General features: G+C 37.3%; 1 protein-coding gene across 11 annotated transcripts in view; it reads left to right on the top strand.

Annotated features, from left to right (window-relative positions):
* Nucleotides 1-24,772, top strand: part of DST (dystonin) — a gene marked incomplete at its 5' end in the record, with an annotated part of 396,243 nt that overhangs the window by 233,414 nt on the left and 138,057 nt on the right. For 9 of the 11 annotated variants that reach the window (XM_081141256.1, XM_081141254.1, XM_081141253.1 and 6 more), the window contains 21 exons: nt 2,022-2,115; nt 2,412-2,566; nt 3,595-4,057; nt 4,148-4,276; nt 4,432-4,509; nt 4,589-4,750; nt 4,839-4,943; nt 7,499-7,594; nt 8,175-8,300; nt 8,947-9,099; nt 9,290-9,444; nt 9,681-9,807; nt 10,290-10,473; nt 11,402-11,559; nt 12,068-12,246; nt 12,778-12,916; nt 13,740-13,933; nt 15,364-15,526; nt 16,237-16,320; nt 17,281-17,388; nt 17,907-18,005. In XM_081141256.1, the coding sequence (XP_080997382.1) occupies nt 2,022-2,115; nt 2,412-2,566; nt 3,595-4,057; nt 4,148-4,276; nt 4,432-4,509; nt 4,589-4,750; nt 4,839-4,943; nt 7,499-7,594; nt 8,175-8,300; nt 8,947-9,099; nt 9,290-9,444; nt 9,681-9,807; nt 10,290-10,473; nt 11,402-11,559; nt 12,068-12,246; nt 12,778-12,916; nt 13,740-13,933; nt 15,364-15,526; nt 16,237-16,320; nt 17,281-17,388; nt 17,907-18,005 (3,151 nt within the window). Of the gene's footprint in view, nt 1-1,664; nt 1,916-2,021; nt 2,116-2,411; nt 2,567-3,594; nt 4,058-4,147; nt 4,277-4,431; nt 4,510-4,588; nt 4,751-4,838; nt 4,944-7,498; nt 7,595-8,174; nt 8,301-8,946; nt 9,100-9,289; nt 9,445-9,680; nt 9,808-10,289; nt 10,474-11,401; nt 11,560-12,067; nt 12,247-12,777; nt 12,917-13,739; nt 13,934-15,363; nt 15,527-16,236; nt 16,321-17,280; nt 17,389-17,906; nt 18,006-21,472; nt 23,981-24,772 lie in introns of those variants that run through there. The other 2 variants (XM_081141251.1, XM_081141260.1) reach the window with 2 other exon arrangements.

The following is a 24,772-nucleotide window of genomic DNA, read 5'->3' as shown; positions in this document are numbered from 1 at the left end:
TTATTTCTGTGATCGTTTGATTAAGGGTTATACCTGTTCCACTGTTATGAGCTCCAAGAATGTGGAGACAAACTTGTTTTCACCGCCCCTTGTGTTGCCAATGTTTAACACGGGGCCTGGCGCATGGAGAGGCGCTCAGGATACTCACGCTCTCTGTGCTCCACACTTGACCTCGGCGTTGTTGAAATATGAAATAAAGCACTGACAGCATGAGAGCAAGTCTAACTTATCAGTCCTTTATTAAATTACTGATTACACTCTTGTTAAAGCATAATATTATATCAACATAACTGGATCATTGGAACCAAAATAAACTTGAAATGCACTGATGGACCTTCTACGGAGGAGGCATTTGTAGGCGACTAGAGAGATACTAAGCTAATCATCTGAAGTAATGGCAAGTCTACTAAAAAAGAATAGAGTTGATTTTTAGTCAGCAGAATAGTAGCTGGATTTTAATACATGTTAATAAAAGAATGCAGTGGTTAGGAGTTCAAAGTCCAGCAATCAGTCAATCCTGGATTAAATTATTTGCTCAACTTGCAAGCCATGTCAGTTTAGACAAGTTTATTAACCTCTCCAAGCCTCAGTTTCCTCATTGTAAACAGGATGTAATAGTATCTACCGCATTCGGTGATTATGAGTATGAGGTGAGGTAATGTAGGTAAAATGATTAGTTAACTTCCAGGCACGTAATAATTGCTTAATAAACATTAGGTGCTGATATTATTTTGAGATTTTCTGCTTACTAACTATATTTGATGTGGCATTCTCAAATTTCCCCTTTCTTGCCTTCTGAAAAGAAAATAACAGCCTTGAAAGTGGAGAAGCAAGCTTCGCTTTGTAGTGTTGGGGGTAGGAAAATATTCAGGAGCTTGTTTGGATAAATACTTTCAATTTTCTTGATGCAACAAGTTTTTTGGCATTAACTATATATTCCAGATAATAGCTATGCGGCATAGGAGTGTGTAGAAGACAAATGAGGGACTCTTTTCCAGGAAAGGAAAAACAAGCACAGACTAATTAAATTCGCAAGCGGTGCATCGATATTCTACTTCGCACTTCGGCTTTTAAAAATATAAAGTAACTGTAGGGAGATTAGAGTAACATTCCTGAGAGCATGTCATATAACAAAAGGTAAATGGGTCAGTCTCCAGTTAATTTAATCTAACAAAGAAAGGACAAGGTAGTTAAAACGGGAATGTACTTTGTTTCTCATCAAACAAATTTGTTTATACATGCTTATAAACGCCAGCGTTTAGCCTTGTGTTGTTTAAGATGGACCTGGCCCTTTATAAAAGTCAGGCTGTAATTGAATAGTTGTGGTTTTTTAGCTGATGATTGCTGTTGCCTGAATAACTTTTACTAATTGTACCTGGGCTTCAGCGAGGCACCTCAGTTGTTTTTTAGGTGGTTGCAACTGGATGACACTTGGTGAAAATATTTGGCCAGTTTTTTTCAGTGACGCCCCATCAGCCTGCCTTGCCCATACTTGTAGGGCTTTAGTGCAAGCTACAAAAGGCAAACCTCAGCTAGCAAACGCATGGCTTTAGGGGAGATTCTTTTGAATAGTTATCAGCATATTATTCACTGTGTGTTGAATATGCATGTTGGAGCATATATTTAAGGAGCCGTTCAACCCGGAACATTCAGCTGCCGCCTTTCACCGTTAGAAGTAGAGCTTTTTGCAGACCTACTTTTTAGTCTACTTTCAATGGTCAAGAAAGAATATCATTTCAGGAATAAAAATGCACAGCAGTAGTTATAGCTACCACAGTAGTGATTCTGTGTTTAGTAACACTACCAGCACTCGAACCAGCCTTGATTCAAATGAGAATTTTCTCTCTGTTCATTGTGGGCCGACACTGATTAACTCCTGCATTAGCTTCGGCAATGAATCCGTTGATGGACACAGGTATCGAATCACTGGTGTGGGACTTTTTGGGGGGCAGCTTTTTTCAGTGATTGTGAACTCTGCAACTTCAAAGGTAGAAACTGCATCTTCTTTTGTTTTCTTTCAGGTTGGAAATGTTGCAGCAGATTGCCAACCGAGTTCAAAGGGACAGTGTCATCTGCGAAGACAAATTGATACTTGCTCGAAACGCTCTTCAGTCTGTAAGTGAATTTTAGGAGGCATTGGGATGGTGGGAGAGGGGTCTGTGCATTTGGATGAACTAAAACTTTTGCATAACATCTGGTCAATTCTTGGTATTTTTGTATACTGAAACGTAAAGTTTATTAAAGATTATGAGCACTGTTTGCTCTATTGAGGGACAGTGAACAAAGGCAAAACATATTTTTGAACCAAAAGGGAAAACAGAGAACCTAAGTAGTCTTGTGTTCCCATATATCCAGTTTTACATTTGAAGCTTTGTTTCACAAAATTAATATTGACTTCTTTTAAAATACAGGATGCTAAAAGATTAGAATCAGGGGTGCAGTTTCAGAACGAAGCAGAAATCGCCGGCTTTATACTTGAATGTGAGAACCTTTTACGCCAGCATGTAATCGATGTGCAGATACTTATTGATGGAAAATATTACCATGCAGATCAGTTGGTACAGAGGTAAATGTGCTGCTTACCTATTCATGCCCTGTCCTTTTGTATAACGGCTTCATAGGCACTTAAGATAGGAATGTAGAGTGTGATGATTTTATGAATTATATTTCTTAAGCGCTTTTTAGTTGAAAATGCGTGTCGCCTTAATTCTGGTGTATTTTGGTGTGTTAAAAGATATTCTTCAAAGGTAAGTAATAGAAAAACATTTTATAATACATATAATATTTAGTATTGTAGTAATGAACAGTTAAAATATGTGTGACTTTTGAAAAAGAGTATATTTGAAAGTATCTTTTTTTAAATTCAATTTTCTAGTTTTCTCTATATGAAAATGTTTTATAACAAAATGTTGGGAAAATATATGTGTATAAAAATCTATATTTTTGGGAAGTAAGTTTGGGGATAGAGATGGAACCATGTATACATATATATGTACATATATATATTGCTATCAATGTGTATAGGATATATATATTAAACAAAAATTTTAAATGATGCTTTGATTCAGTTGTTCCACCTCTAGGAATCTATAGTAATTATAACAATAAAGCATATATAAATAAATATAAATGAAAAACTTTTTGTTCAAGTGAAAATGTTTTATAATAACAAAAATTTGGAAATATCCTAAAGGTCAAATAATAGGAGAATGATCACATCATAATGCAGTAATTATGTTTATTGTAAATGGTAGTTATAAAGACTGTGATAGTGAAAATGCTCATAGTATAATTCTGTGAAAAAAGTTGTGGTGCAAAATTTTATCAATATGATTACAGTGATTTTTTCAAATAATAGACTTTATTTAGCCATTTAGATTTACAGAAAAATTAAATGGAAAGTACCCAGAGTTCCCATATGCCTCCTACAAGCCTCCTTTCCCTATTAACATCTTGCGTTAGCACGATACATTTGTTATAATTAATGAGCCTGTATTGACACATTATTGTTAACTAAAGTCCATAGTGTACCCTACGGCTTGCTCTTTATGAAAAATGCCTGTTATAGCTTATCCTTTTTGATTTTCTTTTCAGGGTTGCAAAACTGCGCGATGAAATTATGGCCTTAAGGAATGAATGTTCCTCAGTGTACAGCAAAGGACGCATGCTGACGACAGAACAGACAAAACTCATGATATCAGGAATTACTCAAAGTTTGAACTCAGGATTTGCACAGACCTTAAACCCCAGTCTGAACTCAGGGCTGACTCAGAGTTTAACGCCTTCTCTGACCCCTTCTAGTATGAAATCAGGCCTGTCCTCAGGTCTGACTTCTCGCCTAACTCCATCCCTCACTCCAGTTTATACACCTGGTTTCCCAACAGGATTAGTTCCAAATTTCAATTCAGGAGTAGAGACAAATTCATTGCAAACCCTGAAGTTGATGCAGATCCGAAAGCCCCTTCTAAAGTCTTCCTTGTTGGATCAGAATTTAACAGAAGAAGAAATCAACATGAAATTTGTTCAGGATCTTTTGAATTGGGTTGATGAGATGCAGGTAAAAAAAATTTATGTTTCCTTTACCTGAGCATTTCCATCTTTATTGCTGTCCATTTCTGTTTTAAACCTGGTGTCTTTCTGTTTAAAGGGGCAGCTGGACCGCACTGAATGGGGATCAGATTTGCCAAGTGTTGAAAGCCATTTAGAAAATCATAAGAATGTTCACCGAGCTATTGAAGAATTTGAATCTAGCCTTAAAGAAGCAAAGATCAGTGAGGTATATGAATTTAAAATCTGAATATATTTCATTTTAGCTTACTATTGTTTTGCTTTTTATATAAAGACCCTGTAACAAGATAATAGATACATTGAGTATGAGTCAGAATTCTTTAAGATTCCTAACCTTGGCATTTTTTTTATACCATATTATAGATCCAAATGACGGCACCTCTTAAATTAACTTACGCAGAAAAGTTGCACAGATTAGAAAGTCAGTATGCAAAACTCTTGGTAAGTTTTTTAAAACTTTCTGTTTTCTTTGTCTCTATTTGGCAAAGACACGATTCTTACAATGATTTTCCTTATAAAGAATACATCCAGGAATCAGGAACGGCACCTTGATACACTCCATAATTTTATAACTCGTGCAACGAATGAACTTATTTGGTTGAATGAAAAAGAAGAGGAGGAAGTTGCTTATGACTGGAGTGAAAGAAATACCAGCATAGCTCGGAAAAAAGATTACCATGCTGTAAGCAACTTTTGAAATTGAATCTTAAAGTTGGTATTTCAGATTTAGATCTTTCTCTAACACATTTCTGAATTCCTTCTTGAATTAGGAATTAATGAGAGAACTGGAGCAAAAGGAAGAAAATATTAAGTCAGTCCAGGAGATAGCAGAGCAGCTACTTCTGGAAAATCACCCAGCCCGATTAACTATTGAGGTAAGTCGGGAGGTGTAAAAGTGACGGCTGAATATCGACATCTGATTATCACCCTACACATTTTTTTTATTGCTAATAAATTGAAAACTGCCAACTATCAAGTTCTTATTACAACCTGGATTGAAAATAATGTTTCTGACAAGTCATACTGATTTGCCTTCGCTTCTCTTGCTCTAAGTGTGTCACCCACCCGTCACTTAAAGTAAAGGTACCTTTGTCAACCCCTGTGACCCAACAGGCATATTGCAGTCAGTACAAAGGACCTTGACTTTCTAAGCTTTGATGTTTTATTTCCCCTGACTGTGTGACATTGCACAGGTGATGCAACCTAAATGAGACTCATCCACCAACCTAAAATGGGAAAATTGCCTCTAACCTTTAGAATTGTGGTGAGAATGAGAACAATAATGTACGGTTACTCCTTAGTACAGTTCTTGCTGAGTAGTACGTTCTTAAGAAGTATTAGTCGCTATTATTCCATTAATAATTTTACTTACGATCTGGTTTTGTGAGGTGTATTGAAATATACCCTGGGAAGGCCTCATGGTATAGACTGTACCTGTCAAACCCAGAAGTGGAAAATTGATGTGGGATTTGTCCGGTTGGCCGTGTGGTGGTGGCGGTGTTGCGTTGAATTGTCTGGCCTGATGCATACTGGTTAGAGTTAGTGACTTTCTAAGAGGGCAGGGAGCATGGAACATGGGCAGACGTGGTGCACTTTCAGAGGCAAAAAAGTGAAGCTGTGCTTAAAATGTGACATGCTTCATGCTGTCTCCGTTGAGGAAAGGAATGTCTTTGTTCACTGAAATCATCGTGACACAAAAGATTAGTAAAATTCTAGGTCTCGTTATGGAGTTTTGGGAATGTTACCCCTGACCCTTCTTTTATATGAAAATAGGGCGTTGCATCCACATGAGGTGCCACATAGGAATGTTAAAGACACAGAAGAGCAGGAGGAACAATAGTGAAGGAAATGAGAGTAATGAAGGGTCTGGATACACTTTTGTATGATGATAAACTAAAAATGGAACATTCCTTAGAGTACCGAGATGAGAGCTGTTAGGATATATGATTATAGGTTAAGAATTTTGATGGAAATAGAAAATGTGGAGGTGAACCTGATTACTTTTATGTAGAAATGTTAATCTAATTAAAAGTTTCCTGAGGGATGAGATTAGTCATCTTTATGATTCCAGTGGCCTAGTCAGTGTCTTGTGGATACATGGAGAATAGTTAACTATCAACAGTATTTTATATGAAAAAAGAAACTAATCATCTAACAATGCACGATATGTTTTTTATTGCCATTTTACTCAAAGTAGCTTCATTTGAAGGAGCAGGTATTGTAATTATGATATGTTGCTGGATTTCCAGTGCTTCACATTCCACTCGGAAAGCCTGCCTGAGCATAGCTCAGCAGGAATGCGGTTTTCCAAAAGGGGGAAGTATGACAGGCTTACTTTAGGTAGTCAGAGCATCTAGAGCGCCCCCTTCTGGAAGGTAGTGAATTGCACCTTAAGTATAAAAGGATGTCTCATGTTCCCCTAAGGTGTCTCCTACAATATTTTTGCCCTCATGAAAGATATACTTTGTCTTAAATAAAATTTAAAGCAAACAGATATTTTAAATAAAGGTTTCTAGTATTATAATTTTTATTATAACTCCAGAATTACACTGATAGAGGATTGCATATTTTCTTTTCCACCCCCCCAAATGTTTTCCTAGTAAAACAAATTAATTAATCATCCCCTCCTACCCACCCCACCCCAGTCCCAAGAGTTCTGGCCTAGTTTTAGAAGCAAAAACAAAGAGAAAACTACAGAACCATATATTTTGTGTCAAAGGTGTGTTTTATGGTTCACTAATATAAAAATTCAGAGAAAAGAAAGAAAGATGAGCCCGGCTGGGTGTGGCTCAGCGGTTGAACATTGATCTAGGATCCAGGAGATCACGGTTCGATTCCCAGTCAGGGCGCATGCCCAGGTTGCGGGCTCAATCCTCAGTTGGGGGCATGCAGGAGGCAACTGATCATTGACGACTCTCTCATCACTGATGTTGCTATCTCTCTGTCTCCCCCTTTCCCTTCCTCTCTCTGAAATCAATAAAGATATATTAAAAAAAGAAAGATGAAAGGACATAAAGGAAAGCATATTTAAGGATTCCATAGAGTAGAAAAAGGGTTAGTGGGAATGGAGTAAAGGGTTAGCTTGCTTCCATTTCAAATGCTAAATATTTTTTCATGAAAAAATAGCCTTTTCTGTATATTTTAAGAAAAAAATCTAAAGTTTTAAATTTGAAAGAAATTGACTAGACTGATTTAAAAAGTTGATATTTAAACTTTTAGGACTGGTTTTGGGTGAGTTGATACTCTTAGAGTAGAGGGAAATTCACTAGCCTGACTTTCAAGTCTTAATCTGCTAAAAAACAACAACAAACAACAACAAAAAACCACCTTACAATCTGTGTAGACAGGAGAGCCTTTTATCCTTTAAAAGCACTGCTGTGTAGGTGTATCATTATTTCCCACCAGCGACAGGGCCTGTTTTATCTTTCAGGCCTACCGAGCGGCAATGCAGACGCAGTGGAGCTGGATCTTGCAGCTCTGCCAGTGTGTGGAGCAGCACATTAAGGAGAACACCGCCTATTTCGAGGTATGTGAGTGGAATCACCACTTCACTCGATGGCACTGTGATTTTGGCTGACACAGAAAATGTGTTCGTCACTTATTGTAAGATACATGTATGTAATGTGCAGGGGAAATCAACTGAAATGTTCTGTTTGTTTGTAGGATATAAAGGATGTATGTTCTATAGGATACATTAAAGCATTCTATTAAGGGGAAAATCCTGGAAAAAAAAACACACAAAACCCTTCAAATGTCAGAAACATCTTTATTTTACAGATGCATCTCTTTTTAAGGACGTGTTTTCATCACAGAGTCATTACATCGCAGAGCTCTCATTACTGAGAGCTCTTTTTTTTATTCTTCAGAAGTTTTAAATTATTCTTGGAATTTCACCCCTACTTAAGAATTGTGTGGAATCTAATAAACCTTGAACATTTGGTATCCATTTTTAAAGGAGGGATGTGCCTATTACATTGCATTGTTTTGATTTTATTCTGTTCTCACTGATGGAGGGGTACACACAGAGTCCTTGGAATTGGACTTGGTAACTCTGTACTTTCCTGGCATATGATATACTTTAACCACCAGTTTTTGTCTTTCCCTAGTTTTTCAATGATGCCAAAGAAGCTACTGATTACTTAAGGAATCTGAAAGATGCCATTCAGCGGAAGTACAGCTGTGATAGATCAAGCAGCATTCACAAGCTGGAAGACCTTGTCCAGGAATCAATGGTACTAAGAAGAAAACCTAGGGATTACGTTAGTAACGTACAATGGGGGTTAGATGGTTTTTGTTACATTTTTATAGGAAGCACAATTTTATATTTTATTGATACTCTTGATAATTCCTCTCTTTTAATCAAGCATTTAAACTTTCAGTTTTAGTATTTTTTGGTAACAAATATAAAATAAGTACTTTCTATGTGATAGCCTTGATATTTTAAAATGCTTTAACAGTGTTCTGTGTGTGTGTGTGTGTGTGTGTGTGTGTGTGTGTGTGTGTGTGGTCATTCATTCACAAATGCTTTTTAAGTACGTCCTGTATCGTAAGCACTGTTTTAGATGCTAGTGATAGAGCATGAACAAAACAGACAAGAACCCCACCCTCATGGTGCTTACATGCTTGAGGGCGGAGTAGATAATAAACATGGTAAATAAGTAAAACATATGTGTATGTTAAACAGTGGTAAATGCTCAAGAGGAAAAAAACAACAAGCAAAACAAGGGAAGAGAGATGCAAGAAGGGGTAGGGAGGTATTGAAAGTTTAGACCATGTGGTCGGGGCAGACTTTTCTGATGGTTTCATTTGTGTAAAGCCCCCAAACAACAGAGACTGCAAGTCTTTTACCATTTAAAATCCAACTTATTTATTACTTAGGAAGAGAAAGAAGAACTCTTGCAGTATAAAAGCACAGTGGCAAGCCTGATGGGGAGAGCAAAAACGATAATTCAGCTGAAGCCAAGGAATCCTGACTGTCTACTCAAAACATCTATTCCAATCAAAGCCATCTGTGACTACAGACAAATTGAGGTACTTAGAACTCCTAGAAACAGACCAGTTTCTGGCATTGTTCATATATTTAAAAAATGAGATCATATTGCTCACTAGTAAAGTTTTCCACCTTAAAAAAAAACAAAAAAATAATCCCAAGATTGGGTATGGAAAAAAGATTAGTCAACAATGATCTCATTTGGTTGTTCTGTTCTTCATTTTAAACCAGATAACCATTTACAAAGACGATGAATGTGTTCTGGCGAACAACTCTCATCGTGCTAAATGGAAGGTCATTAGCCCCACCGGGAATGAGGCGATGGTCCCATCCGTGTGCTTCACGGTCCCTCCACCAAACAAAGAGGCGGTTGACTTTGCAAACAGGTTTGTGTGCATTAGCTAAAAGCAGACCCCTGGTTTTGGAAGCTCTTTGAAGGTTAAAGAAATAACCGATACTTTGTCAAGGCCCATAGGATCAGAAAGATCTAAAACTAGTAAATATGGGATATTTCACACACACACACACACACATAAAAAAAAGAAAGGAAAAAAGACAAAATGTAGCATGTGTTCAAAGGGAGGGAAAAGGCCTAATCTGTGTTTTCTTTCATATATTTCAGAATTGAGCAACAGTACCAGAATGTCCTAACTCTTTGGCATGAGACTCACATAAACATGAAGAGTGTAGTGTCCTGGCATTATCTCATCAATGAAATTGATAAAATTCGAGCTAGCAATGTGGCTTCAGTAAGTGTAAATCTACACATCAACCTAATCTGTCCAAACATGTGGGTGACCTTGTCATGAATAGAGTTTGTATTTGCTATAGAATAGGAATGAGTCCAGCAGAACCAATATTCATTCGTTCATTCCATGGCTGTTCATTGTATACCTACTGTATACAGGGCACTTTCTGAGAATTGGGGAAATCTGGAGATCACATATTTCATTTAGTGCTTATTTTATTTTGATAAGAAGATAAGATATAGTGTTTGGACTTCCAGAGATGAGTCCAGTTTAATTTCCTTTATTGAATTTTAGAGCCCTGTTTGTCTTTTAAAACCTGAAATTGTTAGCAAAGAGGAAAATTAATTTCAAATGGTTCTTCTATTTATGACTATTAATATGAACTGGCCTGCACCAGGAGACCCTAATCTGAGATCTGCCCCATTGAAATTTAGCTCTTACTACTATAAACACTTAATTATATGGTCATTGTTCTTCTGTAGATAAAGACAATGTTACCTGGTGAACACCAGCAAGTTCTCAGTAATCTACAGTCTCGTTTTGAAGATTTTCTGGATGATAGCCAAGAATCTCAAATATTTTTGGGCCCAGATATAACACAGCTGGAAAAGGAGGTTAATGTGTGTAAGCAGTATTATCAAGAACTTCTGAAATCTGCAGAAAGAGGTAAAACATGGGCATCCTTGTCTCCCCCCACCCATAGGTGTTTAGTACAGGCTATTTTCTGCTCGAATGGGAATTTCAGTCTTAGGTGGGTTACGCCACTCAGCCCATGATGGGTAGACACAATTGTTGGAATGTTAGTTAAAAGCATGCTTAAGGTGGGAATATGCAAAAAAGAATTACTTTATTTCTAATTGATGGATTAATAAAAAGGTAGTATGACAAATGATGAAATCTTAATATATCTGCTGTTCAACATTTTCACGATTTTGCAGTGTAGTGTTCAGAATGATATTTTCATTTCAGAAAAGATCCAATTATTTTTCCATGTACCAAACTTGGACTTTTGAAAATGACTTTCTTTTATAGAACGTTTTTAGATTCACAGCAAAACTGAGAGGAAGGTGCAGAGATTTCCCAAAACCAAACTTGGGTTTTATGCAGGGGTTAAAGGAAAAATTTTTTGTCCAGTTAACTTTTGTTTAATATAAATTTTATTCCAAACTCTTTTGATATTACTTACAGACAAAAGCTGTATTAGTAATATTCTATTTTAAAAAATATTAAGCATTAACACATTTTATAGCCTTTCATTTTATGGATTTTTATTTAAATTTTTTAATTAATTGACAAGTAATATAATTCACATTTTTGTGAACATAAAAGAGCAATATATTACTTTCCTTGGACATGATAAATCAGAAATGGGTACTTCAAATGGCATTAAGGAAATTGTATTAACTTTATTTATTAATTGTAAGGTCACTATTTTAAGGTTTATATCTGTAGGGTGAGTTTGTGATGATAACTGTAACATTAGTCTGACTCACTATGTCCCAATAGTAGTAGAACTGCCATAATAAAACATGAGAAAGAGCATCCAGAAGATAGAAAACAGGGTATTTTCTAAACATTATATTTACTTTCACAGAGGAGCAAGAGGAATCAGTTTATAATCTCTACATCTCTGAAGTGAGAAACATTAGACTGCGGTTAGAGAACTGTGAAGATCGGTTGATCAGACAGATCCGAACTCCACTGGAAAGAGACGATTTGCATGAAAGTGTCTTCAGAATCACAGAGCAGGAGGTGAGATAGATGTTTAAATGTGTTCTGGCAAAATTTAACTTAAGGTAAATTACTCTTAATGACTGTCAACTCCTGGGACTTCTTACATGCTTAGCTTTGCCCGGTGGTTACTTTGGAGGTCTGATTATGTTTTTAATGCTTATTGTAAACTAGGATTCTGTAATTCAGTTCTGACTCACATAAACAGAGGAACAGGTACCCTCTTACCCATTATGATGGAGGCTATGAGGGCTTCTCACAGTGGAAGTCATTAGGCTTTTGTTGACCATCTGCTACATACAAAAGCATTAAGCTAGATGTTTGGGCCTGAAAAGATGGGCAGTAAGGGAATTATTGATAATAAAACTTGAAGGCTATGGCTTAGTTTCTTTGATAAAGAAAAAGTAAAGAACAAGTGGAATTTTAAGTTAATGATTATAATGCAAAATGTGAGCTTTAAAACTGTTTAAAGAAAGATGCCCCATCTGGAGTGAAAACCTAATGCCAGTGTTTGTTCTCTCTTTTATAGAAACTAAAGAAAGAGCTGGAGCGTCTTAAAGATGATTTGGGAACAATCACAAATAAATGTGAAGACTTTTTCAGCCAAGCAGCAGCTTCTCCATCAGTCCCTACCTTACGGTCTGAGCTCAGTGTGGTCCTTCAGAACATGAACCAAGTCTATTCTATGTCTTCCATCTACATAGAGAAGTATGTAACCACTATCTCAATGTAAATATGCTTCATACAGCTGTTCTGTTTTTACATATATGCTATCCATTTAAAATATTCACTTTATGAATATATTCATTTTTTAAGTTTTTCTTAATAACTATATTAAGTATTTCTAGGGATTTATGATGTTTCTTCATGTTGAAAGGGAATGTGCCACAGAGATTAGGGCATAATGTATGATCTTCCCATATTGTGCCTATAGTTTTAGTAGCTCGGCTGTTGCAGTCTGTAGGATTTTCCTTTCAAGCTAGGTCTACACAAGGCTTGAAAGAAGACCATCTGATCTTGGAACCTCTTGCTAAATACTGCTTGGGGGCCAGGGCATGGGTTGGAGCCCACGCTGTCTATTAAGAAGAGAGTCAGCTGAATATTAGTCTTCTGGTTAATGTGTCAGTGTTCCAACATGAAGACCATGCTATAGTTTGTATCATAATCATGCTTCAGGACTGCATTATGAGAAAATAAACGTTTACCAATAGAAAGCTGTTGTTTAATTCTCTTTATTAGGTTGAAAACTGTTAATTTGGTGTTAAAATACACTCAAACTGCAGAAGCCCTTGTAAAACTCTATGAAACTAAACTGTGTGAAGAAGAAGCTGTGATCGCAGACAAGAATACTATCGAGAATCTAATCAGTACTTTAAAGGTATGAGTCTCACTTTTGGCTGTTTTTCAAGATCGCCCTCAAAAAGTATTTCTTTAGCATTTCAATCTTTAAACATCAACCATTAAATGTCTTAATTTGATTATATTTATATTCATTCCATTTCATATCTCTATAATACCCTAGCTTACTGCAAATACAAATGTTCAGGCATGGTTAGTTTGAGGCGAGTTCTTATTAAAAGTTTGAATCTTCTTGACAGTAGCTTTTTATACTCAATTTATGTTGGCAGCAAGAGGAGTTGAAGCTAAAAATTAAATTATTTGTAATATATTCTCTTGCTGAAAGGGGCAGTTATTTTAAGGAATCAAGGAGGCAAGTAGAGGAATTAATCTAAAAAAGGAAAAAGACTGGTGGTTGTGCTCATTTGCATCTATAGATGTGTATATAGAACTGAGTAAAACTATTGCAAAACAATTGTGCAAAGTTATTTCAGTGATTTTTAATGTATTCATTCAGTTTTATACAATGAGATTAGTACATATATTTAAAATAAGCAATGAAAAAGGCTTACAGAGGTCGCAGACTTACGGGATATATTTTGCTTTACTGATATGCAAATTCTATTAGGCTGAACTTCATTAAATTGTCAGGTTGTGTTTTTTTTAGATCAAAGTGTAGTCAAATATTGGCAATTTCATAAGGTTTAACTTGATACGTTATTTTTATATATGAAAGATATTCTTTCCTTTCTCTGATTTTATATCAGTCATTTGTAAATGAATTGTAAAATTAGGTAAGTAATGTGTTTACCCAGTGAGTGGCTAACACGTTTTTATAACTTTCACCAATTAATGTATTTTAGCAATGGAGAGCTGAAGTAGATGAAAAGAGAGAGGTGTTCCATGCCTTGGAGGATGAGCTGCAAAAGGCTAAAGCCATCAGTGATGAAATGTTTAAGACATACAAAGAACGGGACCTTGATTTTGACTGGCACAAAGAAAAAGCAGATCAGTTAGCCGAAAGGTGGCAAAATGTTCATGTTCAGATTGACAACAGGTTAGTATCTTCTTTTGTTCAGTTTTAGCACAGATTTACTGTCTATCCTTGTACTCTAGGTAGGATCTAAACTTATTAGGCTATTTTTAAAAACCTTATATATAGCCTGGCTGGGCATGGGTCAGCGTTGAGCGTCAACTTAGGATCGAGGCGATCAGGGTTCGATTCCCGGTCAGGGCACATGCCCCGGTTGCGGGCTCAATCCCCAATGACTCTCTCATCATTGATGTTTCTGTCTGTCTGTCTCTCTCTCTCCTTTCCTCTCGCTGAAATCAATAAAGATATATTTAAAAAATAAATAAATAAAAATAAAAACCTTATATATATATATACAGTTAATTTCATATACATAGTTAATTTTCACATGTACTTAAATTGTGTTCATTTCAAGAGCTCTATTTAATTATATTTCTTATATGGTGGACTTAAGTAAGACATTTAACTTCAAAATAAATATTTTTCAACTTTGTTATTAAAACTGTTGATATACTCTGGCATGTGTATAATCTACTTGCTTTTTTTCCTGAAGGGAAAAGCAATATAGTTCTCTACTTATTACCAGCTTACAACATTCAAACACTATATTTAAAAAATTCAAAATTATTGCCAATTTACAAGACTTAGTAAGAGCATATACCATGCATTTGCTAGGGCTTTATGTAGCAATCGATACCTACAAGATGTAAAGAAATTGCAGTGACCTGATGTTCAATTTTATTGAAGATACAAGAACGTTGAAATCGTTCACCCAGTGACTGAAATAAAGTGAAAGGAAATTTGATGGTTTTAGGGCTCATCTTAAAGGAAACAGAATAGTGTTTTTTCTCACTCATTCCATGTTTATATTAATGCACATAAAATGCTTTTATGATATAGTACCATCCTTGAGATGAAAAATTATATTCAGATATAGAATATCTCATCTCTATAAAACATGGAGTATATAGGTTTAATGTAGTGATTTTTAAATCATAGAGGTTGAAGCATTTCATCACAGCTCCTGGAAAGTACCCTCTCAGTCCATGTTGAACCATCCACTGAATTATTTTTTCCTTATTTCAAAAGTGAACTGCCACTGATGCAAGCTTTTGGTATTCAAGGCATGCTAATTGATAATAATTATAGTTAAGCTTCCAGTTTTCCTGCTTTTTAGCTTTAGTCGCTTGGGCTTGTGTCTAGGATAATCAGGTGCACTGCTCCCTTATACAACTCCAGGAATAAAATATTTAGACTGAACCCAAGCCCCTGTGGAATGAATGCCCTTGGAGGTGTGCCTCGGGGTGCTTACCCTTGAATCCTTTACACATACCCCTGTCGTTGTGCTTAGTAGTGCAATTGTAGTTATTCTGTCTCTCCTTTCCTCACTACAGCTTTCACCCTCCTAATGGATACTATTGGAAACTGTGACTGTTCTGTTATGATTTTTTTAGGTTACGGGACTTGGAGGGCATTGGCAAATCGCTGAAGTACTACAGAGATACCTATCACCCTTTAGATGACTGGATCCAACAAGTTGAACTTACTCAGAGAAAGATTCAGGAAAATCAGCCTGAAAATAGTAAAACCCTAGCCACACAGTTGAATCAGCAGAAGGTACGTGAACACAGTTCTTTGTACTAGGGTCGTGTCTGCATTTGGTCAGTAATGCCTCTTATCTTCCTTTCCCTTATTGAAAGAAAAAGCCAGCAGCTATTTGGAAGAAGGTAGGGAATAAATCGTAAATATTAAAATCCTGCAGTCTAAACCTACAGAGATCACTTACTTTGATTTATTGGAAGTCATTTTTGAAAGCATAAGGAATAAGAAAGGAACATGTTGGGGCAGTTTTCAAATCCCTAATGATCATTTAATCATAGGTATGGAAATCTCTTTGGTACTTTGCTGGTCACAATAGTTTTGTGGGATCCTAAATAAATGAAAATGGTTAGTAGTAGAAAATTAAAAGCCACATTTGTCAGAAGGTTCAATGCTTTGAGTTTTTTTATCCATCTTGAAGGGCCAGTAGTTTTTAGCTCTGTTTTGATCAGGAATAGGTGGGGGGCCAAGGGCTTCAAGTCTACTTTTGGATAACATATATGAAGTTTTGTAATTTCTGTTTTGGGAGCCCCATGTCTGTGGGTCACTTATATGACTTAATCTAGAAGTTTGTGATTTACCTATAAGGTGTGTTACATATTACTTGCTAAGGGCTAAGGAGCTATACTATTAAATGACATGGATATTTCTTTGTTCCTGAGCATATTAAGTAGTTGAATAGCATAGAATTCCTTGTCCTTTGTCTTCTAAATTGTGTGTATTTATAGATGCTGGTGTCAGAAATAGAAATGAAACAGAGCAAAATGGATGAATGTCAAAAATATGCAGAACAGTACTCAGCTACAGTGAAGGTAAGAGGATTCAGTTACTTGCATCACATTTAATATTTGGGCATGTGATTCTACATTGAACTTTTCCAAGCTTTTGCAAGTCATTTCACTCTCTGTTAAAACGTGAAAACAGAATCTTCATTTGAAACTTTCTGACACGTATTTAATAATTCTTTGAAATCTGAGTCACATGGCAGCCCCTGGTTTGTTCATTTTGTTTAGGTCACACAGCATGGCACCCCCCCCCTCCCCACACACACACACACATAAGAAATACAGAGCTGCTCTGCAGTTTATTTCTTAATCACTTTGTGTCCCCTCCGTCCCTCCTTCCCTCTTTCCCTCCTCTTATCCTTGGTCTCACTCTCTCTTTTTTCTTTAAGAGTGCTGGAGCCCTAGCCGGTTTGGCTTACGGGTTAGAGCGTCACCCCTTGGACTGAAGAGTCCCGGGTTCGATTCCAGCCAGGGGCATGTACCTCAGTTGCAGGCTCGATCCCTGGCCCCCACTGGGGCACGTGTGGGAGGAAACCTGTCGATGTGTCTCTCTCACATCCATGTTTTTTCCTCCACTGTCTCTGAAAAGGCAGTGGAAGAAATATCCTCGGGTGAAGATTAATAACAACAGCCCTGGAGGATACCATGGGAGAACCTCTAACGCTTTCAGTTCTCATGCTTTTCGAACTCTTCAATAATAAATCAGCCCTAGCCATCCCGATGCCCAGTGCCACTGCGTAGCTAGAGGGTGGGGGATGAGTATAACTAGCATATTGTACTAAATGTTTCCCTGAGCTGCTAAAGAGACTTAGGAACTTTCCTGATCATTCTAAATGTTTCTGATTTTATTACCATCTGTGAACATCTCAGGATTGGATAGATTTCTAAAAGTGTTGTTTTTTAAAGTTACTCAGTGAAACTGAGTTCCATTAGGAAGCTTTAGCACTTTGCTTTAATTAATTTCATCTTACTGACTCCTTTATCCAGGACTATGAATTACAAACAATGACCTACCGGGCCATGGTCGATTCACAACAAAAATCTCCAGTGAAACGCCGGAGAATGCAGAGCTCGGCAGATCTCATCATTCAAGAGGTAATAAAAGCACAATAGAGAAGGGAGGGAGTGTAAAGGAGAGAAAATACTTTGTAAAATTTATATATTTATATTGTAAAATGTACATAATGGAAAATTTATTATTTTAACCACTTTTAAGTGTACAATTCATTTGCACTCAGTACATTCACAGTGTTGTGCAGCCTTGACCACTAAACCATTTTCAGCATCTCAATAAGAAAGTTTCTACCTATAAATTACATTTTATTAAGGTTGTGTTGTTGTTGTTTTGTTGTTTTTAAAAGAACCCTTTGAAAATCTTTGATCAGGATTATTAATTGCAGATTATAATGACTATACTTCTTGATTAAATTTAGAAGAGAATTGCCATTTAATATGGTTTGCACAACCATAATAAGCTCATTCCAGTCACTATTATTGGGGAGTTGTGTAGTTGGCTGCCACAAAGCCTGGTTAGTATTACAATCATTACTTAATGTTTATTCAACTCATTTAGGGCATCTGGAGATATGTTTTTATTATTTTTTTCCTTGTAGTTCATGGACCTACGGACACGATATACTGCTCTGCTCACACTCATGACACAATATATTAAATTTGCTGGTGATTCTTTGAAGAGGCTGGAAGAAGAAGAGGTAACCATTAACTATGAACAGCTAACTAAAAAGGAAGTATATAGTGTGGTTTGGAAAATAGAAGGTTTCATGATAAATTTACATGGTTGATAGCTGATATGTAAGTAATTATTTAATTACAAAATTACAATGTAAAAGAGTAGAGGCCTAGGATTTTTTTAACTTGTTTTTAAGATTTTCTCAAATAGAAAACAAAGTTTTTATTTTTATTGTAGGACTCTAATATGATAGGGTTAATGTCTTAAATGGTTCTACTTAAATTATGTAATGTTGATACTGGCAGGATTTTTCTTAGTTTTCTCACAGTTGATTAAGTATACTTCTTGGAAGTATAGTGACTACTGTTATAATGTCTGCAGAAATACTGTATAAAAACATTTGTTTTATGCAGTTTCCAGTTTATATCTTCAAGGATTTAAAACATAAAAGCCATTAATTTAGAAATAGTAGGTGTTTGTACAAATGATAGTACCTTTTAAAAACTGGAATTTTTTTGTTTTTTAACTTTTTTATTTTGCCAAAAAGATATGGTATACAGTAAAAAGACTGTTTAAATACCATTCTAACTTGGAGGAATTCTTTGGCTTAGATTCTGCATTTAAAAAAACATATTCACAAATAGAGTAAGGAGTTATTTAAGAAAATATCTTGTCATAAAAGGCTATTATGTATACTTTTGAAGGGATTATGCTGTGCTCTATTATCTTGGTATGCTTTCTATTTCTAACCTCAGAACAGACAAAAATAGTAGACTGAATGCTAAAATTAGTAAATTGTGGGGCATTAGTCATTTTAAATTAGACTTGTTGAAATTTTGATGATTATACTTAGTATAACTGTTCATATAATGAGAACCAAAACAGCAGTAAATGTCTCATAGATGTTACTTTATTAGTTTCTAAAAATATGCCTGCTTTTGAAAACTATTTTAGTCTGTTCGGTGTTAACAGTTTTCTGCAACTAGATCACTAACACAGCTAATTGCAAGTCTTTATAACTACCTTCCTTTGTGCTTAGAAAGGAGAACCAGAATATTTGTGACCATCTAAATAATTGGCAAACACCTCTCATTTATGAAAGAACATCCATAATTTTTTATATTTTTACTTTTTTAAGAGATACAGTTCTGTTTCAGATGGCATACAGGTCTTTTAAATGTATTTTTAGTAGTTAAATTTAAAATAAAATAATTTTAAGTCTTTTTCCTTTTTTATAGTATATATCTTATTGTATATATATGAGCTCAATTTATCTGGTGAGGTAGCATATTAAAGTTGGTAGGATAGAATGATATTTCACAGAGCCTGAATTTATACAAATTACACTTGCCATCCTTTGAAATGTAAAAGAATGGTAGTGATTTGAAAGTCAAAATAATATAGACTATGCAAAGACTATAATGTAAAAGAGTTTTAAAATCCTGAATAAAAATTTGCCACTTAAGAATCATATTAATGAAATGTGAAAGATATATTTTATAAAAGATATATAGCTCAGTTTTAAGACTCCAAAGAGTAGTGTTTCTGAAACTGAGTTTGTGAGCAGCCATATGAGAAACCTTGGTCTGAGAGTAGAATTTTTCATAATAAACATAAAATCAAAGAGGGATGCAAGTTAATTTCAAAAGATAATGCAAAATTAGAAATTAGAGCATCTGTAATGAGTATTCGATGGATACAGAGATTTTTCTGTTCTATGTTGAGAGCAAAGTATATTAAATTTAAATTACTGAAATTAAAGGATACCATGTCTTCTTGGGGAAAAGTAAGAGAAAACTAAGGAAGTTATTCTTTTATGAATAAGTTGGAGATCTACAAGAAAGCAAATCAGCAACAGGACTAAATTACTTCTAGTAATTTTTCTAGTATTTGCTAAAAAATTCAGAGCATCTAGTAGACAATGTGAGATTATTAACAATCTCAAAAATTAAGATACTGAGGGTTCAACATTTTTTTCTGACTTCCTTTTTTAAACCTAGAATGTAACTAAGGCTCAAAACTTCATAGCAATAGCTAAGTTTTAAAGAAGGTTTGATAAAGAATTGAGAAAGACCTATTAGAAATCAACTACACAAAAAGTATTGAAAATTTCATATTTAAACAGATAAAATGCTTCATTGTCACTAAAAGTTGACCCTGATAACAAAATAAACAGAGCACTAGCCCTGAGTATTACAGACTGCTATGAGTTTGTTTTATATGAATTCTTATTATAAACCATATTTAGGTTAGCAAAGGAAACAACTGAAATTTTTGTCAAAATTATTGGGGATCAAGAAATTAGAGGAAACAAAATAAGCTATATGGTCTATTGTGTAAATTAAATTACTGAAATTCACCAAAGCTCCTCACTTTACAAAAAAATCTCTTTGGAATAATTTTTCTACTCTTGTTTAAATTGTTTATAATTATGATTTTGGGTTGATGATATGAAACTAACAACCTTATAGTGTTAATAAAGACAAATTAAATTGTAATGAAAAACTAGCCCTGATCATGTAGTTCTATTGTCACTGCGAAGTGTACTCCTCCCAGCTGAGATTGAATCTATCATTAACAGAGTAAAAAAACAAAAATTCTTACATTTTATTCTGAACATCGGAGCTGAATCCCTAAGTATCTTTTTAAAAGCACTGTATTTACTGAATATCTTTGTATTTACGAAGTATCTGAAGGTACTTGTCAAGGTGGATTCGTATGAGGCGTGTCATTAACGAGAGCAACACCATCTGTGAGTATGTGAAGCACGTCCTTTCTGAGGCCACCAGGGGACTGTAGCTGCCTTTGCATTAGCAATTCTGATCATTGTCATCATATGGCAATAAATATAAACAAGAAAAAATTTTGACTTTAGAAATTACAAGTTTTTGTACAATTTTCCTCCTTCCCATGTTAAGTATTACTTCCCGGTTTGGCTGTCTGTTCCACAGTCCTGTATTTTGTTTCTTTAACCGTAAAACAAGGGGATGTAAACATCATTTTTCACTTCCATTGGGCTAGATACGGAAAACCAGCTTCTCTCATGTCATTGGGTTCCTGTGTGTTGTATGTTCCCAGCCCGGACTAAGTTGAGCCCGAGAGCAGAAAGAGCACTGTCCTGAAAGTTTCAAGATGACCCAGCCTCCCCGGACCTCAGTTTCCTGCATGTTGTGGAAGGTCCCTGCTGGCTGTGAAATCCTGGGCCAGCTAATTTCTACAACCAGATTATTTCTGAGAGACCAAAAACCGAACAAAACCAAAAAGTGTTCCGTGCTTTAGAAAACCTGTGACGAAGGGGTTTTGTCTTCTGCCGGCTGTCGGAAGCTTCCTCCCTGAAGGTGGTGGCGGTGGTGATGGTGGCGGTGGTGAGAGTGCTTCTGCATTAGGGTTTCCTTTAGCTTCGGTCAGCCTTTCATGAGCCTGGCATCAGGGTTTTTTGTAGCTGCATCGGAGCAGACCGGGTTTGACACTGTTAAACGTCTCTCGTAGATGAAGAGGTGCAGGGAGACTTGCGAACACGGCGCGTACTCGGACCTGCTTGAGCGCCAGAAGGCCACCACGGTCGAGAACTGCAAGCTCACGGGGAAGATCGGCGAGCTGGAGAGAATGGTGGCCGAGCTGAGGACGCAGAAGTCCCGGGCGGAGGAGGAGCTCCCCAGGGTCCGGGAGGCCGCGGAGCACGAGCTGCGCAAGCAGCAGCGCACCGCGGAGGACATCGCGCTGCAGAAGCTCAGGGCCGAGAGCGAGGCCCAGCGGTGCCGCCGCCAGCTCGAGGCCCTGGCGCGCGAGAAGGAGGCGGCGGAGCGGGAGCTGGAGCGCGTGCGGCGGCTGGCGCGGGAGGCCGGGGCGCGGGGCGGGGCCGGGGAGGGGCGCCCCCGCGGCTGCCTGGAGAGCGAGGGCTCGGGCCTCAGCGGCTTGGAGCAGCAGAAAAACCAGCTCCTGGAAGAGCTAAGGAGAAAGAGAGACTACGAGGAGGCGCTCCTGACGCGGATAAAGCAGGTGGAAGGAGGCCTTCCGCACAGGCGCGCGCCCGAGGAGCTGGAGGAGCGGGTGCGCGAGCTCATGGCGGCCAACAGGAAGGCGGAGAAAGACGTGCGGGAGCTGAAGTTCGAGCTGAACGCCCTCCAGCTGGAAAAGACTTCGTCGGAGGAGAAGGCGCGCATGCTGAAAGAAAAGCTGGACGAGACCAATACTGCCCTCCGGGGCCTTAAGCTGGAGCTGGAGCGGAAGGACCAGGCCGAGGAGGGGTATTCTCAGCAGCTGCGGGAACTGGGGCGGCGCTTGAACCAGACCTCGGATCAAGCCGAAGAAGTCATGCAGGAGGCGAACGACCTGAAGAAAGTGAAGCGCAGCTACGAGGTGCAGTTAGAGTCGCTGCAGCAGGAGAAGGGGAAACTGCAGCGCGATGTGGACAGCATCACCAGGACGCACGCCGTGACCGAGAGGAGTATCCAGCATTTGAAATCGCAGGTGGGTTCCTTTGCGGATGAGAAGGATGTCTCCAGTGAAAGAATGCGGCTCTGCCAGAGGAAGTCAGACCATCTGAAGGAGCAATTTGAGAAAAGCCACGCGCAGTTGCTTCAGAATATTAAGGCTGAGAAAGAAAACGACGGTAAAATCCAAAAGCTTAAGGAAGAATTGGAGAAAAGTAATAAGTGTGCAGAAATGCAAAAACAAAAGGTAGATGAGCTCATTAGGCAGAATAATGAAACCAAGCTGGCGATGCAGAGAATTCAGGCGGAATCGACCAGCGTGGTTTTAGAGAAACAAGCTATCCAGCAGAGGTGCGAAGCCCTGAAAATTCAGGCAGATGCTTTTAAAGATCAGCTGCGCAACACCAACGAACACTTGCATAAGCAGACGAAAACAGAGCAGGATTTCCATAAAAGAATCAAATGCCTAGAAGAAGACCTGGCCAGAAGTCAGAATTTAGTAAGTGAATTTAAGCAAAAGTGTGACCAGCAGAATGTTATCATCCAGAACACTGAGAAAGAGGTCAGAAATCTGAACGCCGAGCTGAATGCTTCCAAAGAGGAAAAGCGACTGGGGGAGCAGAAGGTGCAGCTCCAGCAAGCTCAGGTCCAGGAGTTAAATAACAGGTTGAAAAGGGTACAAGACGAGCTGCACTTAAAGACCATAGAGGAGCAGATGATCCACAGAAAGATGGTCTTGTTTCAGGAAGAGTCTGATAAATTCAAACGTTCGGCGGAGGAGTTTCGGAAAAAGATGGAAAAATTAATGGGCTCCAAAGTCATCACTGAAAATGACATTTCAGGCATCAAGCTCGACTTTGTGTCTCTTCAGCAAGAAAACTGCAGAGCCCAAGAGAATGCTAGGCTCTGTGAAACAACTATTCGAGAACTTGAAAGACAGCTTCAGCAATATCGCGAGCACATCCAACAAGGGCAGAATGTAGAAGCAAATCATTACCAGAAATGCCGGAAACTTGAAGAGGAGCTGGTAGCCCAGAAGCGGGAGGTTGAAAACCTGAAGCAAAAAATGGATCAACAGGTGAAGGAACACGAGCACCAATTAGTTTTGCTCCAGTGTGAAATCCAGAAAAAGAGCCCGGCCAAAGACTATACCTTCAAACCAGATTTTGAGGCGGCCATGAAGGAGTGTCAATACTCCAGGGACCTGTCCTCTAGGAACACAGGACAGCCTCACCCAACAGCCAGATCTCCTCTCTTGAGATGGGCTCAAGAACCACAGAAGTTGGAAGACAAATGGCAACATCGGGTTGTTGAACAAAAGGACTCCCAGTGCTGGCCATCCAGGGCTCCACCAGAGAAAGAGAAAAGCCAGCAGTGTTACTCTGAGTATTTTTCTCAAACAAGCACTGAATTGCAGATAACTTTTGATGAGAAAAACCCTATTTCGAGACTATCAGAAATAGAGAAGATAAGAGATCACACTCTGTACAATTCCAGACCAACTATGAGATGTCAAGATGACAAGTGTGAAGTGGACCTGGTGAAGCTTTTGGCACCCTTAGAGGTATAATCTGGATTCTGAGACTTTATCAGCTACCTATATTAAGTTTCCTCTCTTGTTTCCTTTCTCTGCCAGACCAGATTTTTTTTTAAATAATGTTAAATGTGACTGGCTCTTCGATATTCTGACAGAAAACAATGGTACTGTTTTCTAGTGATTTACTTGATTCTTTACTACAAATTATCAGTCTTTAATTTTTAAATGTTTGAGATTAAATGCCCAGATATAATGGTTATACTGTTATATCTATGGGATTATAGTCTGAAAAATATGCCCATAAAAAAGGCTAGAAAAACTAAATAGTTTATTTTAATTTCTAAGATGTTCTCTAGACTAATTTCATCTGTCTTTTTTTCCCTCTCTTTTATTAAATTTATTGAGGTGGCATTGGTTAATAAAATTTTATAGGTTTCAGATGTACAGTTCTATAATATATCATCTGTATATTGTACTGTGTGTTCATCACTCAAAGTCAAGTCTTCTTCCTTCACCGTTTATTCTCCACTTACCCTCTCTTACCTCCTCCCACCCCGCTTTCCCTCTGGTTGTCTATGAGGGTTTATTATTATTTTGCTTAATTCTTTCACCTTCATACCATTTTAATACCTTAATTTTCATCTAAAGTAAGCTGTAGACGGTCAAAGTATATTACTTGTTCCTGAACCCTCTTTAGTTTGACATTTTTCTTCTCTTTACTTATCTTTGCTATTCTAGGAATTATATTTGGATTAAGAATGGGTAAAGCGACATAATGTTCTTTAGGTGACTTTTAATGCCTTATAAATTCCTGTTACA

Source organism: Miniopterus schreibersii, assembly GCF_964146895.1.
Source record: "Miniopterus schreibersii genome assembly, chromosome: 6".
Lineage (NCBI taxonomy): Eukaryota > Metazoa > Chordata > Mammalia > Chiroptera > Miniopteridae > Miniopterus > Miniopterus schreibersii.
The sequence above is the reverse complement of the archived record's forward strand: the minus strand, read 5'-3'. Positions and strand labels throughout refer to the sequence as shown.